At 38.9% G+C, this 27,753-nt stretch overlaps 1 protein-coding gene across 2 annotated transcripts in view; it reads left to right on the top strand.

Moving 5' to 3' along the window:
- The window catches only part of Sox6 (SRY-box transcription factor 6), a 318,006-nt gene that overhangs the window by 19,405 nt on the left and 270,848 nt on the right, over positions 1-27,753 (top strand). For both annotated transcript variants that reach the window (XM_035442269.1, XM_035442268.1), the window contains exon 2: positions 6,438-6,645. In XM_035442269.1, coding sequence (XP_035298160.1) covers positions 6,438-6,645 — 208 coding nt within the window. The remainder of the gene's footprint in view (positions 1-6,437; positions 6,646-27,753) is intronic.

The raw sequence follows: 27,753 nt of genomic DNA on the forward strand, positions 1-27,753 counted from the left end.
TCTCATTCCCACTTTCTCCATGGTCAAACTTTTCCCTTAATATGTTTTCATCATTATACTTACCACAGGCCCAAAGTAGGCTTGAGGTTCATAGGTCAGAGATCAAAACCATTAAAGCTATAAGGCAAAATGAAGCTTTCTACCTTATAAGTTGATACATCTTAGGTATTTGTTACAGTAATAGAAAACTAAGGTAGTCAGAAAGTCTAACATCAAGGCATCAGTGCTGTCAGGTGAGGCTTTGTTCAGCTTCAAGGTGGCTAGAGAGTGTCCATTGCTGCTCCCTCTGTGTGTGAGAAGGGGTGGGGGGTGGGGTGGGGGTGGGATTAGCAATGTCCTTACTGTTGAAATGGAAAGATGACAAAAAGGCCTAGCTAAGTTGTTACCAGGATTTTTGGGCCACAAGTTTCATCCATGAGGGCTTTGCCCCATCAATAATTATCTCCTCAAGACCTTACCCCTATAATTAGGTCATAGATTCTAACTTAGAGGTTTTGGAGGTGATATATTTTTAAACCACAGAAGCAAGGATCTAGATTTTAGCTCATAAGGATTCTCTTGTTAATAATTACATTTAGTGGTAGGTATTATTTGAAATCCTTCATTGCAAATGGAGGCAGCTGTTCTCTGGTTTGGTTCAGAGAGACTATGACAAAGGCACTCTGAAGATCCTCATGCAGGCCAGGCTTTAGGCTCATGAATGAATCTTTTCCATTTTTCCTAAGTGTCCAACTCCAAAACAACTTTTGATTTTCTGTATTACAAAAGTAATCTGTTCATTGATAAAAATTAGAAGACCAGATGAACAAAAATATAAAAATAAGACTCCAAATAATCTTACCATCATTTAGAAATCATCATAAATGTTTTAGAATATATTTTCCTAGTGTAAGGGAGGAGGGGCACAAGCAGAAGTAAACACTTTTATGTTTTAAATGCTGTGATATATCCTTTTTCTATTGATTAGTACTTTTCTTATGAAGTTTTTTCCTACAACATTTTAAATATCCACATTCAACTTTGAAAATTTTACTTGTTTTAATTAAATACCATTTATATAAAATATTTTCAATAAAGAACTTAAAAAAGAAAATAATATTCCAACAATCAACACCATCACTATTTTGTTTGTTGGATATTTTGGTTTCTAATTTTTTTCTCAAAATAGGCATATTAAAGATTTTTGCCAACCTTATTTTTTCACTGTATTTGCATGTGATGAAACATCCTGTAAAACTATGATTTTCAGTGGTTTTAAAGTACTCCATTATGTGTAGAAAGCCACAGTCCCTACAATTGGGCAATTAGATTACTTATAGTTATTCACCATTATAAATACTATATTCTATTATGTTAGATGAATTTTCATTATATATATAAATACTATATTCAACTATGTTAGAGGAATTTTGATGCTTTTGTGGTATTCTATGTATCATCAATCACTTATTTTTAAGTATATCCATTCTAAGGATTTTATTTACACACTCACATGGTTGTAAAGAAATCTTCCCTCTGTTCTAATTTTCAGTTCTTTGCATTTATTTGGAGAGTTTTGTGGAAGTTCATCAGTTCATAGTTTCTAGTATGTAACTTCAAGAGTAAAAATTCAATTGTAAATTTTTCCATGATATCCAAAATAATAAAGAACCACCTATTATATTGTGTTAATAACTGCTGAATTGGGTGCATTTGGTTAAATTTTTCAGTGTGTAATCTGAGCATCAGCGGATTGGTGAGGCCCTATGCGGTCAGGGAGGGATTTAGGGATGAAATGCAGGTTTGCTCTGTACTTGACACGTGGCTTTCCCAGTCAAGGAGGACACAGGCCATTCTATGGGAGGTAATGAGACATGCAGAGTCATAGATTGTAGTAACTCAAATTCCTTTGAATACTGCCGCCTAGCCCTCAATTTTGGGCAAGAATTCTGGAAAATCTGAACAATTAAAACTATCTTGTGTTTAAAAATATTTATGTGTCTGTCCCCTCAGCCACTGGGAAACATTTTCACTGAAATTCTTGATTTGTGAAAAAGGATTTTTCTTCTCTGGAGCTAATGATGTTTTTTTACACTACTCTGGCTTTCTCAGTCATCTGCATGTATTTCACGTGTTTAATTGATTCACACTGAAGAAATTTTAACACAATCTAAATTTGTCATCATCTTAGTCTTGTGTTGGCACAGAAATTCTTTTAAAAGATACTAACATTTTTCTTTAGTGTTACTTTTGGTGGAACCGTTGAGATTAGGGGCAGAGAGGAAACAAGTCTATTGTAATTTCTATTGAATGCAACAGTGGCTCAGGAACTCACTGAGTTCCTCATTCCTGGCTTTTTGTGATGTTCCTGTGATCACTCATGTGACTTAATAATTGTTTTCCAAAGAAAGATCAAAAGGAGGGGAACCATCTCCTGTCTTGTTATTATAAAAAGTCACATCTCACTATTAATTTATTGATTTTTATATCCACATTACAATGTCAAGGCCAAACTCAATTTAAAATTTTACAAAACTGTTTTTGTAGTGTGTGTGTGTGTGTGTGCGCGCGCTCGCGCGCTATCGTGTCCCTTTTTGTAGGTCAGGATTGATACTAGGTGTCTTCTTCTATCTCTCTCCACCTTTATTTCCAGACCAGGTCCGTCACTGGATATAGCTCACCCATTTGTGTAAAATGTCTGGCTAATCAGTTCCAGGGATCAGCTTGTCTCTTTCCCTAGAAGTTGGATTTTAAGTGTCTGAAACCATGCCCAGTTTTTACATCTGTGTTGAGGATCTGAACTCAGGTCTTCATGCCTATGTTGTATGACTTTACAGATTGATCCAGCTATCCAGTTCTCATGTCTTCTTAGGGAGGGATATTTCCTACCAGGAGATGAGGACCTATGTCTCTGAGCCACTGTTCTTATGTTCTTGAACATGCTGGTCTGGCATATGACCTGTCTGGTCCCAGAAAATTACAAAATAAACTAGGCTTTTATTCTTTAAGAAAATTCCCACAACATAATGTAACGCTCTGGGGTGATTAGAAATGTTTTGTCAAAGCTTGCTGCTCTTTCTATATATACATTTCCCCTCTATCTAATGATATTTCCTTCAATAACTTCACACAAAGATACAATGTTCTTAGATTGTAGCTTCCTGCTCCCCCAACTCTTCTCTTGCCCATCCTCCCCCAAAATTCATATCTGGTACTTTATGTATTTTTAAATGTTTATTTTGCTTGGCAGGACATAGTGCTGAAGAAAACTGACCTTCCTTCCTTCAGCAATGATCACTTGTCAAGATCTCTCAAACTAGGAGTGGAGTTACATGAGCCCCTCTCCATTAAAGCTGGAGTGACAGCTTGATCTTGTACAGATCCTGTGCAGGTGCCACAGCTGCTGTGAGTTCATGAGTGCAGTGGCCCTGGCATATCCAGAAAGCACAATTTGAAGCAGTACTCCCCAGCCTCTGGCTCTTAGAATCTTTCCATCCTCTCTTCTATGATTTTTCTGAGTCTTTGTGGGAGGATTCATCCCTCCATGTTTCCCCCTCTTTCATTTGGAGTTGTTGCCTTCTCATGAGATAAAAATTTAAAGCTGTATTGACTTATTTGTCAGTTTTACTCAAATGGATTAGGGGTAGACCTCTGTTCATGAAAAACCCAGTATTTATTGTTTTATAAAGTTTAAAAGTGATAGGCATACCCCCTTTTCAGGTTTCCAAAGGCCACTATAAATGTATACTACCTCAGTCTCCCATGACTTTACTTACTCCCCGTGTTGGTGTTATGGCAACTTATTACAAAGTTCTTGTGGTTTTTGAGGGAGAAATCATGGCTTCACAGCCTCATGCTCTGTACTTGATAGTGTAGAGACACTTTACACAGATTATGGGACAGAGAACAGCATGGGTCATCACTGAAGCAAAAGAGCCCATGGTTATTGTCTTTGGTATAGGATGGCTGTAACCGCATTCCCATTGACCATAAAAGAAAGAACACAGTCTAATAGGGAAGGGATAACCAGCTCACAGGACTGTTTGAACTTGAGCCAAGGGCTAAATGGCACTCCATGCATGGGGTGCTAGTCTGGAGTGCCTCTCCAGAGTCTTGCAACCTCCATCTGAGACCAATGGGAAGATCTTCGTTCTGGTCAATGCAATCACCTTTTGGCCAGCAGATCTCTCTGCCACTGTTTTTGTCACTCAGGTCTTCTTAGCTTGTGCCAGGCCTTTAGTTTTTACCTTTAGGTTATATGAGCACCCTTTGCATCTGAAGAAAACTGAAGGAGAAACGGTCTAGTGATGATTATTGATTCATCAATGCCACAGTCACGGTGGCACCAGCAACTATGTGTCTTGGGCTTTTGTTTGCGCAATGTGGAGAATAAGCTGACCTTCCTAAGGAGTCAAGACCTAAGCATAGCAGGCATCTCAAAGGGGCTTCTCTGCCTCTCTCCGTAGGATGCTTTTTGATGTTAGCTAAGATGGCAAGTCTTTCACAGGTGACTGAGGTGCTCTGGATGTAAGATAAAGAATTCTAGATTAGACCTCACCCATTTACTTTGTTCTTTTCAAAATTTTTCAGGTTAAAGCCATTGCATGCATCCCCTCCGGCATTGTGCTAGCAACAATATGAAGGCAGAGAGCTGAAGACTCATCTCCCAGTATTTTAAATAGCTTTATTGAAACACATACCATCCATTTAACACAGACAGTTTAGTAGATTTTCAGGTACTCATGGTATTTAAGTTAATCTCAGGGTCATATCAATGCCTTTACTTCACAATCCCTCTAATCCTAGTTCTCTATCTGTCCCTTCCTTCAGGACATCACCTCAGTGCTTTTTCACCATACCCAGAGGCTTTTCAAGTGCTACCACATCCTATGGTCTCAAAAACCTTGAAAATAAGACCTCTTTCACCTTATGAACAATGATAGTAGTACCCAAATCCCAGCATCTATTTAACATAGCCATTGTCTCATTTACTGCATATGGAAATCCACTGCTTTAGATCTCATGCTTCTCTACCATTATGTATTGACTCTTTTGCATTAGTTCCTATTTTTCTTGTGCTAGTTTAGTTCTATTACTTGTTCTTGGAGACCAGACCTGACACCTTGTTACTAGGCCAGTGCTCTGCTGCTGACCCAGCCGTCCTTCACTCAGGCTGGCTGTGCTGCCTTTGGAAGGAAAAAGGTTAGAAACCATTAGGATTTTGAAGCTTCTAAAGACTAGACACTTCACAGATTTTGTTGTTTTTAATCAGGAAAAGAATATTTTTGCTCAGATAAGATGTATAGAGGACTACTGGAGGGCTATAGTCATGTAATAATTGCTACTAATATTGGTTCTTAAAAAAGTTTTGTTATTATATTTTAAGTTATGTGTATGTGTGGGTTTGTGAATATGTGAATATGTGAATGTAAATACGGTTGCACACAGAGGCCAGAGACATCAAGTACCCTGGAGCTGGAATTATAGAATTATGAAATGAACCATGTGAGTGCTGGAAACTGAACTGTGGTCCTCTGCAAAAACAGCATGAACTCTTCACAGCTGAACCATCTCTCTGTCCTTGAATCCCCAGTTCTGATTCAGAGATTATAAAACTACTTCCTTTTCAAAAAACTTCCATTTGGTGTTTATTTGTTAACCTAAGATTTGCTTCCTCCCCTGCAAGCTGATAGATAGAGCTTACTAGCAGTTAGCAAACTTTTGTATACTGTAAAGTAATTCCTGTGCAATGAGCATTTTATTGTTGTTAGAAATCAGTTTTAAAATGCCACATGTGTGCTAGAGCATCAGGGGCAAGGCTGAGGACTGGACTGGCGCTTCCGTGACTATGAGCATGTGTGTAGCTTGAAACAAGCAATTCCTTCAAATCCCAGCATGCAAAATATTCAGATCCCTGACTCTCTGGCAAAGTTTAGACATTTTATGTAATGTCTAGTGAACAGTGACTGTTGGGCACTGAAACCAACTTCCACTGTTTCTAAATGAGAGAAAAACTTTTTTTTTTTTTTTGGTGTTATGTACATACTTTGGTTTGTGGTAAGAGTATTGCTGATAAAAAAGGCCCAGTTGGGGTCAAAAACTTTACCAATTCTAACACTAGTTCACTGAACCTGAACGTTCATAAATTCAAAGCATGAGGAATGGAAAGCCAAAATTTCCAGTTTTGTTTTATTACCTCAGAAATAAAACAGCGTGAACCTGGAGTTTGAGTTGAGTTCCTTTGGTAATTAACTATGTTAGAGTTCAGCACTGCTTATCAGAGAAGTAGTTTTATTTGTTTTACTGAGTGAATTACTTTATTAATATAGTTTAGTTTATTTGAGCCAGTGACTATTATATGCTATCCTTTAGTCAGGGATTTTGATTATTATTTTTTTGGAATGGTTTCAAAAGAAGCCTGTACACTAATGACTTTTTTTACACTCTCATTTTTCTAGGAGTCAGAGAATAATAAGTTATGTTCCCTATATTCCTTCCGAAATACGTCTACCTCACCACATAAGCCTGACGAAGGGAGTCGGGAGCGCGAGATAATGAACAGTGTTACTTTTGGAACCCCGGAACGCCGCAAAGGGAGCCTTGCCGATGTGGTGGACACACTGAAGCAGAAGAAGCTGGAGGAGATGACTCGGTCAGAACAAGAGGGTATGTGGACCTCCCCTCTGGGCTTTTCTTCCACCCATAGCAAAATGACCAGAATTCCAATAGCTCAAAGTGCCTAAGCGCCATAAGCTAGGAACAGTCTCTCAGAGGTTACTATGGTGACAGCTGACTGAAGTCCATTAGGAGTGCTAAGCAGATAGCCTTGGCTTTCTGGAAATCTGTGCATTTTGTTTCTTCCAACACCCTAAGGCTTTGAACTGACCTTAACCATCACCCTGGAAAAAGACAGTAAGGAAATTTTCCTAACTACAATTTTAGTGCCTTTTCTCTAATTTCCTTTTGGAAGATAGTTTTATGATCATATGTCAAAAAACCAAGTAAACTTTTTTCTAGTGTATTTTTAATTCCATTTAATGACTGTTATACATTTTAAATTAATGTTCTCCCTTGAATGTTGAAATAGAGTGGAGAGCTGCTAATGACCTCCAAGGGTGGGAGCTTTGATGTGGCACCTGCCATGGATGTCCTGCACTCAGTTTCTCTACAGAAATCTCTGTATTTAAACAAATTGCTGTGTGGTTATCACAATGAGTGTGTACATGTGTTCTTTATCTGAGTATTTCAGGCCTAACATAGCCCTGGATTCATCACTTGTAAGTGAAATTTAGACCTCCATGGCACTATAGGGGAACTAGGATTTGATGAGCAGGTAGTGCCCACCTAACTTAATTTTATTCTTGTAAAAACTTAGTTTGTCTTTAATTGGTTTTTGTGGTACTCTTTCTAAAAGGTCTTGCTCACTTCCTTGTCATGCCAAACAGATTGTTGGTATGTACATAGATGCTTTTGTTGACACAGGGTTACTCTGCATTAGTTTAGGAACTGCAGCCCTATCTAATGACTACTCAAGCTCTTCAGTTTCTTCAGTTCTACCCCAAGTTCTTCAGTTTCTGTAAGCCACAGAATTCAAAAGTTGTTTTGGTCCTTGTATTTGACGTGGTAACTCAAACATCGAGAATTAACTCAAACAATGAATATAAAAGTCTCTTGTAAGCTGCAAACTATGTGAATTTGAGATGTTCCTGATAATTATCACATTATAAATGTCAATTATTCCACCATGCTTTAATGTAATGATGCCTCTGGAGACCACTGAGGTAATTAGGATGTTCAACTTATTTCTCTTCAATTATAGACCTTTAGAGTTTTGTGTTTGCTTGATGCATACATCCATATGCATCTTTGCATACATCCATGTGTGATTGTGTCTTTTTTTCCCCACCTATGGGCATGTGTGCATGTGTGCTCATATGCATTGGTTGCCTTTCCAATATTGGATTGCTGTTTATTTCTTTCCCAATTGTCAGTAGTATCTAGTATGTTTCTCCCATTTTTCTGTAGATTGTGAAATAAGATGATTGGCACATTCTGGTCTATATTTAAAGCATGAACAAGTGTGCTCTAGAAGGGTCAATGAACAATTATGGGTAAAACATGTGATCATTAGTGTTCGAACTCTGTGCTGACTCCTCCTCTTTCAGAGTTTTATTTTCCTTATGACTCCCTTCAATGTCTACTGAAACCCATTTCCCCTTTCCTAGAGGTAGGGTAAACACAGAAAATAAAATACATAGACTTGTAGAGAGGCAAATCATATTAAACTACCAAATAATTTTAAAAATGTGATGAGGCAGAATGTGATCCTTTACTAATACAATAAAATAAAGTTTAAGGTAGGCCTCCAGCAATGCCATTCTAGTTTAGCAATACTATACCTGACATCTGCAGTTTTAACAAGTACAATGGGATAGAAAGTTGCCTGTTGTTAGTGTGATAGCATTATAGCCACAATAGATGGTTGCTTTCATCCATCACTTAAGGAAATGCAAAATTTTTCATTTGAGCTTAGTTGAGGAAAGTTTGCTTTTTCAACTGAGTTCTGTCTACCCCTGTCTCTTAGGGTCTATGGACTCAAGGTTGAGATCTCTGATGCTAGATGACATGCTGTGTTCACAATGCATAAAAACAGTAATGTCTAAGTTTAAACAATTCATATTCTAGTAGAAAGTGAAGATATGTATCAAATGAAATCTAGTTTGAAGTCTAACAGTAACAGACAGGTTCCATGAAAGCAGTACAGAGAAATTGTTTGGGGTGTTTACAAGGAAGGAGAGTTCTATGGGGAATAAGTCCTAACTAGTCATGGAGAATGAAAGGGTTTCTATAGGTGGAATGCAGGGGAGAGACATTTCAGGCTGAGGAACAGTCATTGTACTTAAAACAGGCAGCCTTCAGGTTCTAACTTGAGGTGAATTTGCATATGGTATGTAAAGATGAAAAACTAGGCTGTATTCAGATTGTGGCAGGCCTTGCAGTTTTGTCGAAGGAATTCTAATGCTTTATTGAAAGTAATGGAGGGGCTGCTGACTCTTTTACCCCAGTAAGGTAATAGATTGAAACTTTTCTTTGGGAAAGTGAGTCTGGCAGTTTGGTGTAGGGTGGATGGGAGCATGGACAGGCATTAAGGACATTTGTTCTAGGTTAGAGGCAACAAGTGCCTGAACTAAGCCAGCAGAAATGGGAAAGGAGGGCTGCATATGGGGATGGAATCAGGAGAGGCATTGAGAAGATGATGCATGAGAGTGGAAATCAAGAGGACATCTAAATGTAGTTCAGTGGTAATACAATCAGTAAAAAGAAACGAACAAATATGGTTTGCAAATGGGAGCGAGGCATGGTTTCTAATTTTTATTTTGAGTTTCATAATTTTTTTAGTTTTGAATCCCATTTTTGTGTGTGTGTATGTATGCACATGTCCATGTGTATATACGGCATACCTACCTTAGTGACTGTGTGAAGGCCAGAGGACAACTTCAAGTATCAGCCCCTACTTTGCACCCTGTTGCAGATAGCATTTCTTGTTGCTTGTCTCTATGTACATCAGGCTAACTGCCCTACAAACTTCCAAGAACTGTCCCATTCCCTCCTCTCAGCTTGCATAGGCATGCTGAAATAACATATGTCCCCCCCTGTGTACAGAATCATGGGTGCTAGGATTCTGAATTCAGGTCTTGGTACTCTTACAGCCAGTGCTATGCCCACTCAGTTACCTTCTCAGCCCTGAATACTCATTTCAATTATCTTTTGGTAATAGAACAGAATAATATGGTGGGAGAACAAAGAAATATAGAAAAGCCATTAATATTTAGCATAGATTTCTGATTCTAAAATGATTATAGCATAGGCCTCAGGAGGTCACATAATTAGTTCCAGCATCTTCTTGGTTTTGACTTTTTAAATGCTCAGGTCTGGCCCTTCAGGTGGGACATGGCAACTCATGGGGCATGTAAGAGCTTTTCACATCTATCATATGTCCCCTCCTCATTTCTACTTCATAGGATCAGCTGATTGACAAGCCTGTATAGATTACATGACAAATGAAGACCTTTCTGGAGTTATTCCCAGAGAATGTTTCAACTCTTTATCAAATTAAAAACACCTTCCTTCTCATTCCTCTTAGTGTAGAAACTCATCTATATGAAGTTAATCACTGTCTATTTTAAACAATTGCTTACATGATAAAACAGCAACTTTCCAGGCAGATGCCTTGGTCCACTGTATTACTGTTCCTCCCTGAGCATTGCTCTGCCTAGATTACTGAGAATCTGATGAACAATGGCATTCTGTCAGAAGCACGCCACTATAACAGTGAAGCTGATGGGAAGATGAACAAGGGTGCTGCCTTTTATGAATTTAACTTTGATTTAGTGTCATAAGTAGATGAATAGGTAGGTGGCAGGTAGGGAAATGATGGGAGAGTAGATAGACACAGGGGTGGATTGAATGACTGAATCTCAGAATCTTTTTTAAAATCCCATTGATACTGGCGGATAGAGCACACAGAAAGGCTTTGATTAATAGAGTCAGGTTAGAATACTTCCAAGATAAAAATCCTTCAGCTGCGATTAAAGGATGAATTCTAGTTATCCTTGTGTCACCCATCTTGTTGCCAGTGTAGCTGGGTCCTAACATAAGCGACAGTTGTCAGAAAATGAATACTTTAAAAAGGACTTCTCTATCTAAATACATATATTTAATCAGAGAGTCCTTTGGCTTCTGAAAATAAGTTGTCTAATGAGAATTTCATTTGAGCAGCTGCGACTGAGGAGGTCAACAGGCAGCGCTAGGAGAATATGGCCCAGCTGGTTAAATGTGGTGGCTGTCGTGATTTAAACGGTCAAGTGCTGCTTGTAATCCAGGACCGTCTGTTTGTGGAGGGAAGAGCGAGTGCTTCAGCATAATGTACAGCTGTTTTAATCTCTCTTTAATAATAGTGCTCCAGCCACTGTCATGCCTTGTATATCATACTACTAAGTATATGATCCCAGGCCGCTGGGATGGGTTGCAGTCAGGATTGGGAGTCACATGAGAGATAGGGACATAACAGGAAAACCCTCAAGTGTCTGACAAAACTTTCTGACTCTCTGTACTTTTCAAGAGTCCCCTTTGGGTAATAATTACTGTCATCATGAGAATTTGAGCCCAAGTTTCAGTACTCACAGAAGCAGGACAAGCTGCATGTGGAGTTATAGATGGAGCTAAAGCTAGGTGCTGGAGCATTATGGTCACTGAGCATTTACCACATGAACTCCAGAGCACACATGCCTGAATTTCTCTGTGCTTTGCTTTTTTATTTACCCTAAATGTGCATCGTTATTGTCTTAGCTACTTTTCTATTGCTGTGATAAAATACCACGACCGATGAAATACAAGCATTTAATTTAGCTTGCAGTTTCAGTTGGTTAGTCTATGGTGGCAGAGCGAGGGAATAACTGAGAGCTTACATCTTGATCTACAACCAGGAGGCAGAAAGAACTCTAGCCTGCTCCCAGTGACACATCTCCCCCCAAAAAAACCATACACCCCAATCCTTCCCAAATAGTTCCAACAACTGGGGGCCAAGTATTCAAATACATGAGTCTATGGGGATCATTCTCTTTCAAACCTCCAAAATTATAGTGCTGTTATGAGAATCAAGCAGTAGCCAGTCACTAAGGCACATGGAACATTGTGGGTACACAGGATAGCACTCAAAGGAGCCAGAGTTATCTCCTAGCCATGAGACCTGTGTGTGTGACTTAACCCTTCTGTGCTTCAGTTCCTTCATCTATGAAGCTGGATTGTGGAGACTGAATATCCCTGTTCTCATCACAACTATTACTGCTATTGTTATTGTAGCTACTATCACAGCGTTTGTTATTTGAAGAAACTTTTTGAAGAAAAATATTATAAAAATCTCATTGCATGCCGCAGACTGTAGGAAATGTCCCAGGGTGTTAAGGGATTTAGTGTTTGGCAGCAATGGTGTTCTTGTGTTCTGGAAGAACAATTCAGTTTTGCTGGCCTTTTAGGCCTTCTGGAAAAGCTGATACTAAAGTTTCCCCACTGGAAGCCAGTCTTCCCTGCTGTGAAATGTGGAATGCAGTGTTGTCAGCCACTGAGGTTGGTGGAGCCTTGGATGAGGTTTCAGACTCCTGTCAGGAACAATGTGTTCCTGTTGCAATAAAATCTTTGAAATCCCATGGTGTAATAATAAGAGCAACCTGACAATCAGGCCATGCTGTAGCATCAAAACAATTTTGATTGGTTGTTGAAGTTTTAGCATCTCCAAACCTTTTCTGGTTTTCATTTGTGAGATTTATGCATAAAACACATTAAAAAGACTGAGGGATATGGCTTCACCAGTGAAGTGCTTGCCTCTCTCGAATGAGTGCATGGGTTTGATCCCCAGATCCCACTTAAAAGACCTCTCTAGTACTGAGAAAGGTAGGCACAGGAGGATCCTGCAGGCTTGCCAAATTGCTGAGCTCCAGGTATAATCTCAAGATGTAAGTGGAGAGTGATTGAGGGAGACACCCCTAGACCCAAGGCTTCCATGCATATGTATATATGCACCTCCACACAAACATGTACACATACATATTAAACGAACACACATGAACACACCCACACAGAAATGCTTTGAATATTCACTACAGCCCCTGCAGAGTATCATCTCGGGCATCTCAAGTGAACACTAAGGTTCCACAAGCTGCTCACAATTTGGTGAGAAAGGAGTTGAGTAGTCAGAACAGTGCTAGTACAACTTAATTTAAATTAAGGTTTTCTCCTTCTAAAATATGTTTTCTCCTGATAATGTTCACATGCTTGCTACTGCTTTGAACTATTTTGTGTAGGAATTATGCTTAGTGTATTTACTTTCCAAGTTTTGGGAACTGGTTTCCTCTCATGTAACTCTAGGAGTCACAGAATGAGCAAGAGTTCTGAGGCCTCAGGCATTTTGGACGCATCTTGGCTAGCTCTGTGTGCAGCTATTTTGTGACTCCCTTTACAGTCCAGGTACCACACCATCCAGTTGAGTCCTGTCCTTAACTTCTCTTTGCTCAGCCTCTGTTTTGAAAAGATGCTGTAGATTTCTTGGCCTGTTCCTAGGTCTTCAGATTTAAAAGTTTTTTTTTTTTTCCTCCTGGCTTGCTCTTTTCACTAATAATGTTAGCAGATGTGGGCAATTGTTTCAGGTTTGTCTCTAAGTGAATGGGGAGGGATGTTGAAGGTGCTCTAGGCATTTTGTTGTTTAGAAAGAGGCAGCTTCCTAATGACCAGTCTCATTCTCTGCCTTTTGCATTTGTGAATTTTGCATTTTCCCTTGAACATCCATTGCATTCTTGTCAGAATTTATTCTGGGAGTTTCAGGAAATAAATAGGGGCAGTTTGGATCTTTAGGTTTTTTTTTTTTTTTTTTTTTTTTTGTACTTGAAAATGAAAACGAACCCATAAAGGAAGAGGATCATTGAAACATGGCAGCTGACGCTCAGCCCATGAACAGAGGACAAAGCTCGCGGGCTCAGGGTCAAGCTTGTTATAGAAGGCAGTCTTCATGACTGCCTGTATGCTCTTCACCTGTGCAGTCTTTGATTTAGACAAGCTAGGACTTTGCTGTTATCTTCCATTTTTGTTCTGAAATATTTTAAATTTCCAAATAATATGGTTTTTTTCTTTAGGATTTTATAAAAATGATGCCACCCTGTAGTTTTCTGAGACCTTTTGTATACTCATGACTATACTACATACTATTTTGCTGTGTAGTTTAGTACATTTTCACTTTTATAAAATATTCCATATACTACTCCATGGTGTGGCATGGAATAGTCTGTTCTACTGTCCTCTGTCTCTAGGTATTTGAATTTTTCACATTTTTCAGTTGTGCAGACAATAATGACAATAATGCCAGAGAGGTTCCTGTACTTGACATGATGAACATGTCTTCTCTGGGATTCCCTTCAGGAGAAGTACTGATAGTGAAAAATATGTGTACTCTTTCTTTTCACTTCCTTTCAAAGAAAAATTTTCTCTCTCTTTGTCTCTGTTTCTCTATTTCTCTGCCCTCCCCCATGCATGTCTCTGAAAGCTTTAACTGTCTAGACCTCTTTGGTCTGTCTTCCTCAAATGTTCAGTATCATATATGCACACACACACACACACACACACACACACACACACACACACACACACTTTTTTTTTCCTCAATCACTAACATTTTCAGAAACTCAACAAGAGTATCCAGTGGGCCCTTTGCTGCAATTTTCTTCTTTTCCTGTCATAATAGAATGTCTTCAGCCCTTTCAACAATGGCCAAACACAGGTATCTTTTTCTGCTGGACTGTGATTATTAGATTTATTAGGAAGCACACTGTTCCCCTTTTGATCTTCTTTATTAATGTTTCCATCTTATGACGTGGTTTTAGAATTAGAGCAATTCCTGACCTCTAACTATCTTGGGTTTACAACCTTCATTTTTTTCCTGAAATACTTTAAATTCAAAATTACAAGCCTTTTGATTATTGATCTATCCCATCATTTCTATTGCAATAGACATTTTTCTAATCAATTGACCTGTTCAATGGAAATCTTCACCTCTCTCTTAGAATGTCATAGACCTATAATTCCAGCTACTTAGGAGGCTGAGGCAGGCAGGTCATAAGTACAAGGCCATTATGAGCTACATAGTAAGTTCAAAACCATCCCAGAAAACTGTGTCTCAAAATAAGACAAGGAAAAAGAGAGCCGGGCATATAACCCAGCATTTGTGTGCTTGGATTGTATGTATGAGGAGTCTTGGTTGCATCCTCAGCAGTTTACAAAGGTTTAAGAATCCTTCCAGGAGGCTGGGAAGATGGCTCAGTGGTACAGATTCCCAGAACCAGATGGGTTGGAGGCCTGCCTATACTCCTAGCGCTGTGGGGTTGGAGACAGGATCCTTGGACCAGGCTGGCTAGCTAGACTAGCCAAATCTATGAACTTTGGCTCAAATGAGACTTTGCTTCAATATTTATGGTGAAGATGGATCAAGAAAGAGACCCAAAATTAACCTCTGATCTCCACAGGTCTATATACATACTTACATTTGTGAATATGTACTTACCAGGCATGCATGTACAGCTCCAGTAAAAATAAAAGGGAGAAATTCTTTCAGATGTTGGCCTGTACTTGATATGTATTCTTTCACGATTTCTAGTAACTTACTTCATGTTATCAAGTAATTAACTAATTGATTTAAGTTCTATGTTTTAAATTTATAAAATGATCTTGGCTTATATATTTATTAAAGGGTAAATTCTAAAATTCTATAACATTTTAACTTTTTTTTTTTAAATCATAGCTAAACTTCAGCGTCCACTAATCAGGGTGTCTCTCTCCCAAACTGTTTTCGAAATAAATCACTCATTTCAACCAATCTCATGATTCGTTTTCTTTTATTTTTGAAAGTGTTCGTTATTATCTCTTCTTTTTGATCCTGGAATATTTATGAAGTGAGAGATAAAAGCAGCTATCCAGTTTTGATGTCTGAAGAAGACATTGTCCAATGAAGTACTTATAAAGCCATGGCTTCAAGGGCCTAGCTTAGCACTGAATTATCTGTGGCACCAACATGTATGCGCTTTCTCTGTTGGTGTCTTGAGAGTTTATGTGCTAGGGGCCCCACACAAGTCCAGACAAGTCTTCCACAATGAAGTCAGAGTAGGCAGGCTGTCCATTACCACAGAAGTGACAAAGTTAGAGGCTTGTAGGTCTGCACAATTGCTCACAGATAATGAATATGTTAAAAACAAGTAACTACAGATAGATGGTTAGAAAAAATTGCTGAAGATATACTGAATAGTTATGAAACTATGACAAAACATTGAATTGTGCTGAGAAATGCTGTAGTATCAGCAACAGCCAAATCAGTCACACCAATGTGTGTTTTTTTAATGAATACAAACAAGAGTTAGGGAACATCTTAAGAGAAGTCCAATAAAGTGTGCGCACTGAAATTTGATTGCACTCCAGAATGCAATTTATTCATTCATTTTTAGTTAACTGATCAATTAATAAGTGTGTGTGTGTGTGTGTGTGTGTGTGTGTGTGTGTGTGTTAGCCTGGGTGTGAACATACTGTGGTGTGGTGCATGTGTGGAGGACAGAAGACAACTTCTTTCAGGAGTCCTATTTCTCCTTCCACCTTATCAGGCGCTGGTCTCTCCTGATGTTTCTGTACAACATATTTCAGGCTAAGTGGTTAGCCAGCTTCCAGCTGGTTCTGCTGTCTCTGCCTTCCATCTATCTCTCTAGGAGTGCTGGGATTACAGATACATGCCACCATATCCACATCTGTTTTTTTCTTTCTTTCTTTCTTTCTTTCTTTCTTTTTTTTTTCGTGTGTGTGTGTGTGTGTGTGTGTGTGTGTGTGTGTGTGTGTGTGTGTGAGTCTCACTTTATCAAGTTTGTCCAGCAATCACTTTTACCCTTGAGTCATCTCCCTCACTCTGGCCTTTTTAAAAGAATGATCCTATAGATCCTTGTGCCTGACTTCTACTTACTCTGATTTCAGTTCTAGGCAGGCCTGTATGGCTTGGTGGATAAAAGAGCCTGGTGCAAAACCTGGTGCTCTGAGTTCAATCCCCAGGACCACTATGGTAGACGGAGAGAACTCACCCCTGTGGAGTGTCCTTTAACCTCCACATATATCAAGGCATGTGTGCCACTCACATCCATACACAGATAAATAGAATAGGAAATACCAAAACAAAAAATGCTGCTACTTTGGAGAAGTCTTATTTGCCTGTAACCCTAGGATCCAGGTCTAAAAGCAGTCACACTGCTTTTCCTTTCCTTTTCTTTCTTTTGTTTGGGGTGGAATGGAGTGGGGGTAGGGTCTCATTTAGCCCAGGCTGGCCTCAAACTTACCTTGAATTTCTGCCTTCACTTCCCAAGTACTAGGATTAAAGTCATCTGTTGTCGCATCTGGTTTTATGTTGTAACGTGTGTTGAGGGTCTCTGGATGCAGGCTTCATGGATGCTATGTAAAAACTCTTGCCATCTGGGCTCCATTCCCAGCCACACAATCTCTCTTGGACATAATTATGTACTTCATTTTCATAGCCTCACTGCCTTGTGACTTCCTTGTTTGTGGTCTGTATTGTCTCTCATTTCATTTAGGTGGAGAGTCAACCTGGGCTGGCCCAGGGCTGTCTCCCAGTACTTGCAACTCCTAATAAATATTTACTGATTAATTCCTTGGACTGTCTCTGGTACCAGGTTTCTCCCTAACCCCATTATGCCCCCCTCTATCAAGATCTCTCTCTCTCTCTCTCTCTCTCTCTCTCTCTCTCTCTCTCTCTCTCTCCTCTCAGTTCTTCCCCTAATTGGACTGTCCAGGTCTCTCACATTCCTATCCCCCATTCCCTCTCCTATACCCATCCCCAGTTTACCCATCTATTTCCCATTCCCAGAGTAATCCATGCATCCCTCTTAGGGTCCTTCTTGTTACCTTAGGGTCCCATCCCTCTAGCTTCTCTGGGCCTGGTTATCCTTTGTTTTACATCTAATATCCACTTATGAGTGAGAACATCCCATCTAAGATTCCTAGCAGTGATGGAGAGGGTGTCTGAACTGACCTTCTCCTGTAATCAGATTAGTGCCTACCCTAATTGTCATCATAGAACCATCACCCAGTAACTGATAGAAGCAGATGTAGAAGACCACAGCCAAGCACTGGGCTGAGCTGAGTCCAGATGAAGAGAGGGAGGAGGGATATATATGAGGAGGGGCCTGGTGTCAAGATCATGATGGGGAAACCCACAGAGACAGTTGCCTTGAGCTCTCTAGAGCTCAAGTACTCTAGACCAAGAGCTAGGGAGCCTGCATGGGACAACCTAGGCCCTCTGCATGTGGATAATAGTTGTATGGCTTTGTCTGTTTGTGGGGCCCCTAGCCGTGGGACTAGGATCTGTCCCTGGTGTCTGAGCTGGCTTTTTGGAACCTGTTCCCTATGGTGGAATGCCTTGCTCAGTCTTGATGCAAGGTAGAGGATCTTGTTGGTCCTGCCTCAACTTGGTATGCCAGGCTTTGTTGACTCCCCATGAAAGGCCTGACCCTTTCTGAGGAGTGGATGGGGGGAGGTGGGGAGTAGAAAGAAGGTGGGGGAGGGTATGGGAGCAGAGGAGGGATGGGAAACTTGCTGGTATGTAAAATAAACAAAAAATTTAAAATGAAAAACAAAAAAGTTTATTGATTGAAAAAAGTGAAACTTGTTAAATTATATTGAATATTACTTCTAGTTTTTACTTCTGCCTTTCCTACCTTTGCAATCACCGCACCCTCACAATTCGGCTTCTAAGTATAACTTTAATGTTACTGCATGCCCATCAGTAAAGAAAATCTAGATAATTTTCTCTTTTGATGACATTATTTCCCCTTTTTAGGTCGAGAAGACCTGTTTAAAAGACATTCTGTCAATGGGAATGTGATTTTGGTATGATGCCATTTTTCATCATCCAGTGGATTGGAGATGCACTCTCTATTCTGAATCCATAGACCATTAGTTTTCAGTTCAGCCTTGTGTAGACTTACAACTGAAACAGTTCTGAGTTCACCATGGATATGAAGTCACAAGTCTTTCCATGGAGACACATCATGACAACATCTGAATTCAGTCTCCCTAATTGTGGGTGCTCCACCCTTGGCCCACTGTGGCATTAGCCTCAGGGAGGTGTGCTCTTTTTAGCTGGTGGAAAATAGCTTCTGTGATACTTCTTTCCAGACTAGATTTTCTTCTAATACTTCATCAATGTTTCTGTGAACATGAGCGGTTCCTATTTTCTTTATTCCATAGTATGAATCTGCAACACATTTCCCAGATCAAGTAAATCTGTACAGGTTTCAGTGTGGCAATATTACAAATAAATTCTATAAACTCTTATAAAACTTGTCACTTTTTGGCTGAAAAGAAGTTTCCATTTCTCTGGCACCAATACCCAGAATAATTGCTGGGTTAGATGATGGTTTCAGTTTTAGTTTCATAAAAAGTTGCTGCACTGTGCTATAGGATCATTGTGCCATTTTGCTTTCCCACTGTTATAGTGGAGTAACTCAGTTTCTCTGCATTTTAGTCAATTGTCAGCTTCCTCACTTTCCTTTTAGCCATTCTAATGGGTATGTTGTTACATTTCATGCTGAGTTAATGTGTATTTCTTTTATGGCTAGTGATATTAATTGTATGTGTTGTTTGCCATCTGCTGTTGTGAAACATCTTTCCAGACCTTTGGTCCTTTTGTATAAAATCAGATATTCTCTTGCTCTTGTATTAGGCCATTCTTTGTTGTTCCAAATAGCAGGCCTACATTAGAGATGTGGATTGGAAATATCTTCTGCCAGTCTTTAGCTTGTCTTTCTATGTGCCTGCATACCTGCAAGTATAGTTTTAATGAAGTCCAGATGAATAATCCTTTGCTCTATGAATCATACTTTTGATATCCATTTTTAGAATAACTAGCCAAGACCTAGGTTTTAAACATTGTCTCCTACTTTTTTCCCTAAAGGATGTATAGACCACACTTTACATTTAAGTCCACATATAATTTGGAGGTAACTTTTGTGTAAGGTGTGAGGTTTAAGTAAGAATTCATTTTTATGTTTTTAGCTGACAGATAGTTAACACCTCTGTTGAAAAGGCTTGTCTACCTCCATTGATTCATACTGTAAATGACAGGACTGGCCACATCAGAAGTCCCTAGGAGTCACGAACAAAAGAACACAGTAAAACAACAGCAGCTGTAGTAATGGCTAGAACAGAAGTAGTCTGGAGCTGATGACTCATCAGTCATAGGATATGATTAAGAGAAATCAATCACAGTTCTGTCCAAGGTCTTAGTCCATACAGGCTGATATAGCAAAGTATTGCAAACTGGGAAATTTACAAAAACCAGAGACCCATTGCTCATATGCCTAGGGTCTAAGAATCCCAAGATCAAGGTGAACTGTTGTCTAGATGTTCCCTTCTTCTTAGTTTGGTACCTTGTTGCTGCATCTTCATATATCATTCCTGACAAACAAGTGCCCTTAGACTTCTTTAATAGGGCAATTAACTTCACTTGTGACCAAGTTACCAAATCCTTACCATTTAATACCACAACACTAGGGATTCAATTTTAGCATGTGGATTTGGGAGGACAGAAACATTTGGACTATGGTAACAATTGAAACTGAAATTTAAAACAATATTATTATAATTTTCCCAATAAAGTGAAAAATTTGGTATGTACTTATCACATTGTAAGAACCTGTATGCAGAAATTGCAAAATGTTCACAAAAAGTAGCAAATTAAATTAAAAAACAGAATATGATATTCATATATTCATATGCTTGAAAATTTACTGTGTTGAAGATTTCAGTTCTTCCACAAATGACCTAATATTTAATATAGTTCCTATTAAAATCTGGTAAGACCTATTAAGTAATATGTACATCATCATACTTGAATTTTTTTTTTTACATCTTTAGAGAGCTCTCAGTTCCATGCTGTAGAACTAGAGTCATTTCTTTATTAGCCATCTTTTCTGCTGTTTCTTAACCATCCTGCCATGACCATGAGGGAGCCATTTCTCTCTTTGTTCCCTCTCTGCTCTCTGGTCACTTGCCCCTAACTCCTAACCTTTCCTCCTTAAAGTTACTCATACACCTCTGCTCTCCCTGCCCAGGTGAGGGCCTATTCAGATGCTTAGGTGCATAGAGATGCAAATTAGGAGGCATATTAACCTGAGGCCATGGTAAACAATAGTAGCCTTACTGGCATTAACAATACAATAGTGGGCTGGAGCTTTCTGGTGCTCCATGTTTAGTGAGACCTAGACACACTTATAGGCATGGCCAACCTTTCAATATTTTAATATGTCATCACCCACAAGGTTCATTCTTTTTTCTTTTCTTTTTTCTTTAAATTAGAAACAAGCTTCTTTTACATATCAATCTCAGTTCCCTCTCCCTCCCCTTCTCCCCTGACCCCACTGACCCCCTATCCCAACCCCTTTCTGCTCTCCAGGGAGGGTGAGACCTTCCAGAGGGGATCTTAAAAGTCTGTCATATCATTTGAAGCAGGGCCTAGACCCTCCCCAGTGTGTCATAGTCCCGCTATGTGGAGAAGGCTCCCAAAGTTCATTTGTGTACTATGGGTAGATACTGATTCACTACCAGTGGCCCCATAGATTGTCCAGACCTCCAAACTGACTTCCTTCTTCAGGGAGTCTGGAACAGTCCTATGCTGGTTTCCCAGCTATCAGTCTGGGGTCCATGAGCCACCCTTTGTTCAGGTCAGCTGTTTCTATGGGTTTCTCAAGCCTGGTCTTCACCCCTTTGCTCATCACTCCTCCCTCTCTGCAACTGGATTCCAGAGTCAGCTCAGTGTTTAGCTGTGGGTGTCTGCCTCTGCTTCCACCAGCTACTGGATGAAGGCACTAGGATGGCATATAAGGTAGTCATCAATCTCATTATCAGAGAAGGGCATTTAAGGTAGCCTCTCCACTATTGCTTAGATTGTTAATTGGGGTCAACCTTGTAGATCTCTGGACATTTCCCTAGTGTCAGAATTCTCTTTAAACCTATAATGGCTCCCTCTGTGATGGTATCTCTTTTCTTGCTCTCTATTCTTCTCCTGACTAGATCTTCCTGTTCCCTCATGTTCTCCTTTCCCCATCTCTTCTCCCCTTCTCTTTCTTCTAACTCCCTCTCCCCTACCCCATGCTCCCCATTAGCTTAGGAGATCTTGTCCCTTTCCCTTCTCTGGGGGACCATGTATGTCTCTCTTAGGGTCCTTCTTGTTTCCTAGCTTCTCTGGCAGTGTAGAATGTAGGCTGCTATTTCTTTGCTCTAGATCTAAATCCATATATGAGTGAGTACATATCATTTTTGTCTTTTTGTGACTGGGTTACTTCACTCTGGGGATAGTTTCTCCTGGTTCCATCCATTTGCCTGTGAATTTCAAGATTCCATGTGTTTTTTTTTTTTTTTTTTTTTTTTCTGCTGATAGTACTCCATTGTGTAAATGTACCACATTTTCTCCATCTATTCTTCATGTGAGGGACATCTAGGTTGCTTCCAGGTTCTGGCTATTACAAATAATGCTGCTATGAACATGGTTGAAAAGATGTCCTTGTTATATGAATGTGCATCTTTTGGGTATATGTCTAAGAGTGGAATTGCTGGATCTTGTGGTAGATTGATTCCCATTTTCCTGAGGAATTGCCATACTGATTTCCAAAGTGGCTATATGAGTTGGCACTCCCACCAGCAGTGGAGGAGTGATCCCCTTTCTCCACATCCTCTTCAGCATAACCTGTTGTTGGTGTTTTTGATTTTAGCCATTCTGACAGGAGTAAGATGGTATCTCAGAGTTGTTTTGAATCTCATTTCCCTGATGACTAAGGATGTTGAGCACTTTCTTATATGTCTTTCAGCCATTTTAGATTCCTCTATTGAGAATTGTCTATTTAGTTCTGTACCCCACTTTTTAAATTGGATTATTTGGTGTTTTAGAAACTAGCTTCTTGAGTTCTTTGTATATTTTGGAGATCATCCCTCTGTCAGATGTGGGGTTGATGAAGATCTTTTCCCATTTTGTGTGCTGCCGTTTTGTCACAAGGTTCATTCTTGAGAACAGTGCAAAGTATTTATGAAGTAAATCATTAAAATCTCATAATTTTTAAAGGAAATTGATGATTTTGTTTTGGATCAAAGTCATAGCTCTTTCTTTGACTGCATGTGGCCATGATCATATAGTTCTGTTCGGCATTGGTTTCAATGCCTTTTTTCAAATGGTATTGTAGTGGACCAAGGTGGGAGAGGTAAAAGTAGGGGAAGTGGGAGAAGTAAAAGTCAGGAAAGAAGGAAAAGAAAACAAATATAAGGATAGATATTTTTAGTAGCTTATAGTTTGGAGGGAAGAACATGAAATGGGTAAAGGCTGGACATGCTGTAATATAAGGATGCTATCAGTGTTTTGGTAGGATAGAAGGGAAGAGTTGTTTTGTCTCAGCCTAGAAAAGCACTTACATGATTTGAGTTGGATTTTGAGTAACTATAAAATAATTATTCCGAACAAGGGACAGATTGGGATCCAAGGTAGAGAGGAAATGTAAATAAAATGCCAGTGGTCTGAATGAGCTTCTCCAGAAGTTAGTTGTGGCTAATTCAGGAGATCTAAATGTAAACAAGAATAGTTTGAAGGCATGCCAAAAATCGAATTTGGTCATTTGGTGCTGGAAAGCAGAGAACTTTTAAGTATGGGGATGAGTGACAGATTGGATTTTTTAAAAAATAACTTTGTTGGTATCCTGACCGTCAATTGCAGAAAGGCAATGGGCAGTGAGGAACAGTCTGTTGTAGGCTTTTGTAATGGGCTAGGCATGTATTGGTAACAGTTAAAGCACCAGCAGAAGACATATGGGAACTAGCTTTTAGAGATACAGTTGAAGTTGCTAGTTGGATGTGATGTATGAGGTTTGACAGACAACTGAAAATGAGATTTGAGGCCATTGAGATGGTCCATCTACTATGGATGAAAAGTTTCATGGAAAGGTTTGGGTTTACATGTACTGAGTATTCTCTCAGTGGATGGAAAATACACCCAGTGTGCAGATGTACAAGGGACTATCCAAGAAATTAAAAGAGGAATACCATTTGGAGCCCCTTGCCTCTCATTGCCATGGACTGAATTCCTCTTCCCGTAGTGAACTCATTTTGAAGGGTCACAGTCCTTGATGATACAGGGAAATCACTACATCTGGCCCTTCAGTGTCATCAAAAGATTCAGTAGACACAAGATGAACAAGGATGTTGCCTGTGTAGCTGGTGTGTTGCTTTATATTAAGCTTTTTATAAATCTAAAGACACTTGAGAAAGAAACCAGCATACTAATGATGTACTGGTTTACTATCACTTCCAAGTGTTATATTCTCCACACAACTCCATGTAGCAATGGCAGACTCTTGGAAACTTGTTCGACAGTGGGTTTGTTTATGCCAGGATCACTACAATCCTGAGAAGGGAGCTACAGTACAGTAGCCTGGTCAATATAGTGATATGAGTTTTTAACTCCATTATCATCTGGTACCTCTGTCATATATATTATGGATTTGACTAAAACATCATGACATGGTCAATGACAATGACACACTATAGAATTATCTTCAAACAGGGTAATACAATTCCATGATCAAAGTGTTCAAATAATTGCTCATAGACTTAAGTAGTTGGGTGAAAATACTAGCTGTGGGGGAGTTAGGTTAAGATGTATAGATGTGAATTTCCCATTTGATTACTTATTCTGTGGATTTGTGTTTTCACATAGCTTAACAGTCAAACTGAAGCTGTAGCTTAAAGACAAATGAAATCTGAATCTGCTTTAATGGTCTAAGTACTGGTTAGGGTGCTGGTGTTAGGGGCTTTTCAGGGAAAACACACTGTCAAAGCAAAGAAGGGAAGTTGTGTTATTTCAAATGTATTCATCTGGATTCCAATTTTATTTAAGTTTCTGTCCTTCCTCAAAGATATGATTGCAGGTTACAATATGACCTCTATGGTGCTTAGGAAATAGCACTGGCTAATGAATCTATACTTACTACAGAAAACAAAGCCCACCATCACAGAATTTAGCATTAAGAACATAGGCATTTAATTACCAAAAGAAATCCGGTATTCTCCTTAGACATGCAGCTCTAGAGGTGTGGAGGTGGCCTGGGCAGAAGTGAATTTCACAGTGTTTAGGTGAACAGCCTCAGGTTTCTCTGGTGATGAACTTGAGTTTTCGTCAACCCCACTCGCTCTGCCATTCCTGCTGTTTTGCAACAGGGCTTAAAAGTGCTTTAAGTGCTTGTGACCGTGGTAATGAATGAAAATGTCTTTCTAGCACTGAGAGGATTGCATTAGACTGAATAGTCACCTCACTTGTAAAAGCACTATTAGAGTGGGGCAGCTGTAAGTAAGGATAACGATTTGTGTCCACTGCTTATTTACTGAAAATTGTCAATGTATTATTTATTGAGAGCTCTCCAGACAGTGCTTGTCAGAATAAAAATGTCAGCTCTGAGCAAAATGTTATAATACATAATAAAAATGCTAGGTACGCATTTTAGGAAGACAACTAATTAGACCTGCTTTTTCTTTAGAAAGGGACAGTAAAAATGTCTAATATCGTAGACTTTCTCCATTTGTATGTGTCCTTTTCTTTCTTCCCTGTTCAGCTCCATATTTGTTTTAAAAACTTAGCATGTCTGAGAAATAATTTGACAACTTTCTGTGTTTGCCATTAGATTCCCCAAGTAGTGGGAGTCTTGCTCAAGGAGGAAGGCCTGGTTTGCCACCCCACAGTGAGCAGCGCCCTCACCGCCATGTTTTGTCTGGAATTAGATGTCACTTCCTCCCTGAGCAGTGCTCTCGGAAAACTGCCTCCAGTGTAAACAAGATAAAATTATTAAGCTTATTCCTCAGCCGTGCTAATTAACCCCAAACAAATTTCACATTAAGGAAACAGAATTCAATCAATGTAAATGTTATTGCCGTGTATTACTGTAAGCAATAATATAGTGGCTAAAATAATTAATTATTTTGATTTTTTTTTAAAAAGAAAGTATTCCTTCTCTATTTTTAAAATGTTGTTGCAAAACATTTTGTGAATTTATTCTCCCTTTCTTTGGCTTTCCTGGCATAGAATATGAATGACTCAACTGGTAAAGCAAGAGTAATATAAAATTTTATTCTGAACAATGGGTTTACTTTCCTTCTTTCACAATTGGATTACAGAACAGGGAGAGTGTGCTTTAGAGAGCTTCAGGTTTACTTGGGCTAATGTGTTTTCATTGGCAGTACTGTGGCCAGTCTAGTTTCCTCGGACCTAGTCCAGGTGACAGCGAATCATAGCCATCTCCTGTCCTTTCCCACTAGGCTTTAGGTAATGCACATGGCAATGGTGGGAGGCTAGTAATATAATGTGTGTCTGAGAAGAGAAAAGAAAATACAATTTTGCTATTTCAGGTTTTCAGAAGAATTTGCCTATGGAGATTCCCCCTTCCCTTTTCAAGAAAAATCTGGGTTCACACAGGAAGTCAAATTATCCTCTTCATGATAATTTTCTAACATCAAACCCCCAGATTTCAACATGATTGCTTGGTTGCGCCTTTGAGAACTTGGATAAAATCTGTCATTATCGTTTTCACCCTCCTCAAAGACCTTTCACTACACAAAGTACAGATGCCACATGACATGTAACTTATTTCTCATTCAATAGAATGTGTATTTGATTAGCATGGAGTAATTTATCAATTATAAATAGCTCATTCTATGGTAAATGGAACATAAGTCAAACACTGTCTGAATTAAGATTATTCTGAGAAATAGTACATGACTTCACCAATATATAACAGCAAGCATTAAATTAACTTTGAAATTTAAAGTAATTTAACTGAATTATACAATAAGCAACTCTACAAATTCAACCCCAGCATTTTTTTTCTGTAATTTTTCCATTGTCTAGCAGTTGCCTCTGCTGGTCCTGTCCATCCTCAATTACTTCTATATCTTGTTTGAGAGCACCTTACCCTCCTCTATTAAAGCTGTCTTCACCTTGGTAGGAATAGTTAATCCTTTAATGATATCGTAAATATCTAACAAGCAGGTTGCTGCTAAATATGTACAGTGATGCCAAAGTGAATAATAAGAGCATAGGTGTTCCAAGAAATAGCTGGCATGTGCCACTAACAGCCAGAAATAAATAAAATCCAGTTCTTATATCAGAGATATGAAGAAATTAAACTCCAAGTGCTTTAAAAATCACACCTGGACTGACCATTTACTTGACTATGTATTTTGATTTCAAATAATTTGTTTCATTCAATTGTTTATATTTTAGTCTATTTCTCTAGTTTCTATTGCCAGATAGTTGGGTATTGGGTATAATTTTTATGTCTTTGGACATTTATTTTTACTTTTCCAAAGAGAAAATGACTTTAGATTTTATATCTTTACATTCCATAGGTAGCTGCTAATGCTTTGCAGATTGTAAGAAGCTACATTCAGTAATTAAAAAAAAAACCCATAAAATAGAGACAATAAAGTTTTGTATTGAGCATGTCCTCATTTTGGATGTTTATGTATATAGATATATTTTAAGAAGATGTTTAAATACTAACACATGCTACAGCAAAGAATATAGGAGGGCTAAATATGATAACTAGCACTCCCATAGACCTCTAAAAGTCGGGGAACTTGTAAAATCTTAAACTGCAAGATTTCTATGATTATTTCTAGATTTGAAGTTACACTATAATGCCAAGTGAATAAATGTAATAAAATTCTAAAATAAGAATCCTTGTTAGAAGAACCTGTATTAGTGTATTTTGAAATGAGATGCAAAAGCCTGCATCTGGCATTTTATCCCGTTTAAGACAGTAATTGACAAACTGCAGTCATCATCCTTTCATGTGGTTTCTTCCTCTACTGAATTCGTTTTTTTTTTTTTTTTTTTTTAAATGAAAGTTAAAAAGGGAAAAGGGGACTCCAGGATTTTGAAACTCACTGAAGTGATGGGAAAATAGGCAAGGTGTCACAGCTGATTTCTGGCCCTGTTTTATGAGTTCTGCTCTTCCTTATTCCCCCTGTCAGTCCGGGAATCCCCGAGGCTGTGCAAACTGGCTGAACATCACTCAATCCTAGTTTTATATCCCCTTTTAATAATGTTGAGTCTATTCTGTCCAACTTTGATTCAGACAACCTGCTTGTCTT

Source organism: Cricetulus griseus, chromosome 3 (assembly GCF_003668045.3).
Source record: "Cricetulus griseus strain 17A/GY chromosome 3, alternate assembly CriGri-PICRH-1.0, whole genome shotgun sequence".
NCBI classification, from domain to species: domain Eukaryota; kingdom Metazoa; phylum Chordata; class Mammalia; order Rodentia; family Cricetidae; genus Cricetulus; species Cricetulus griseus.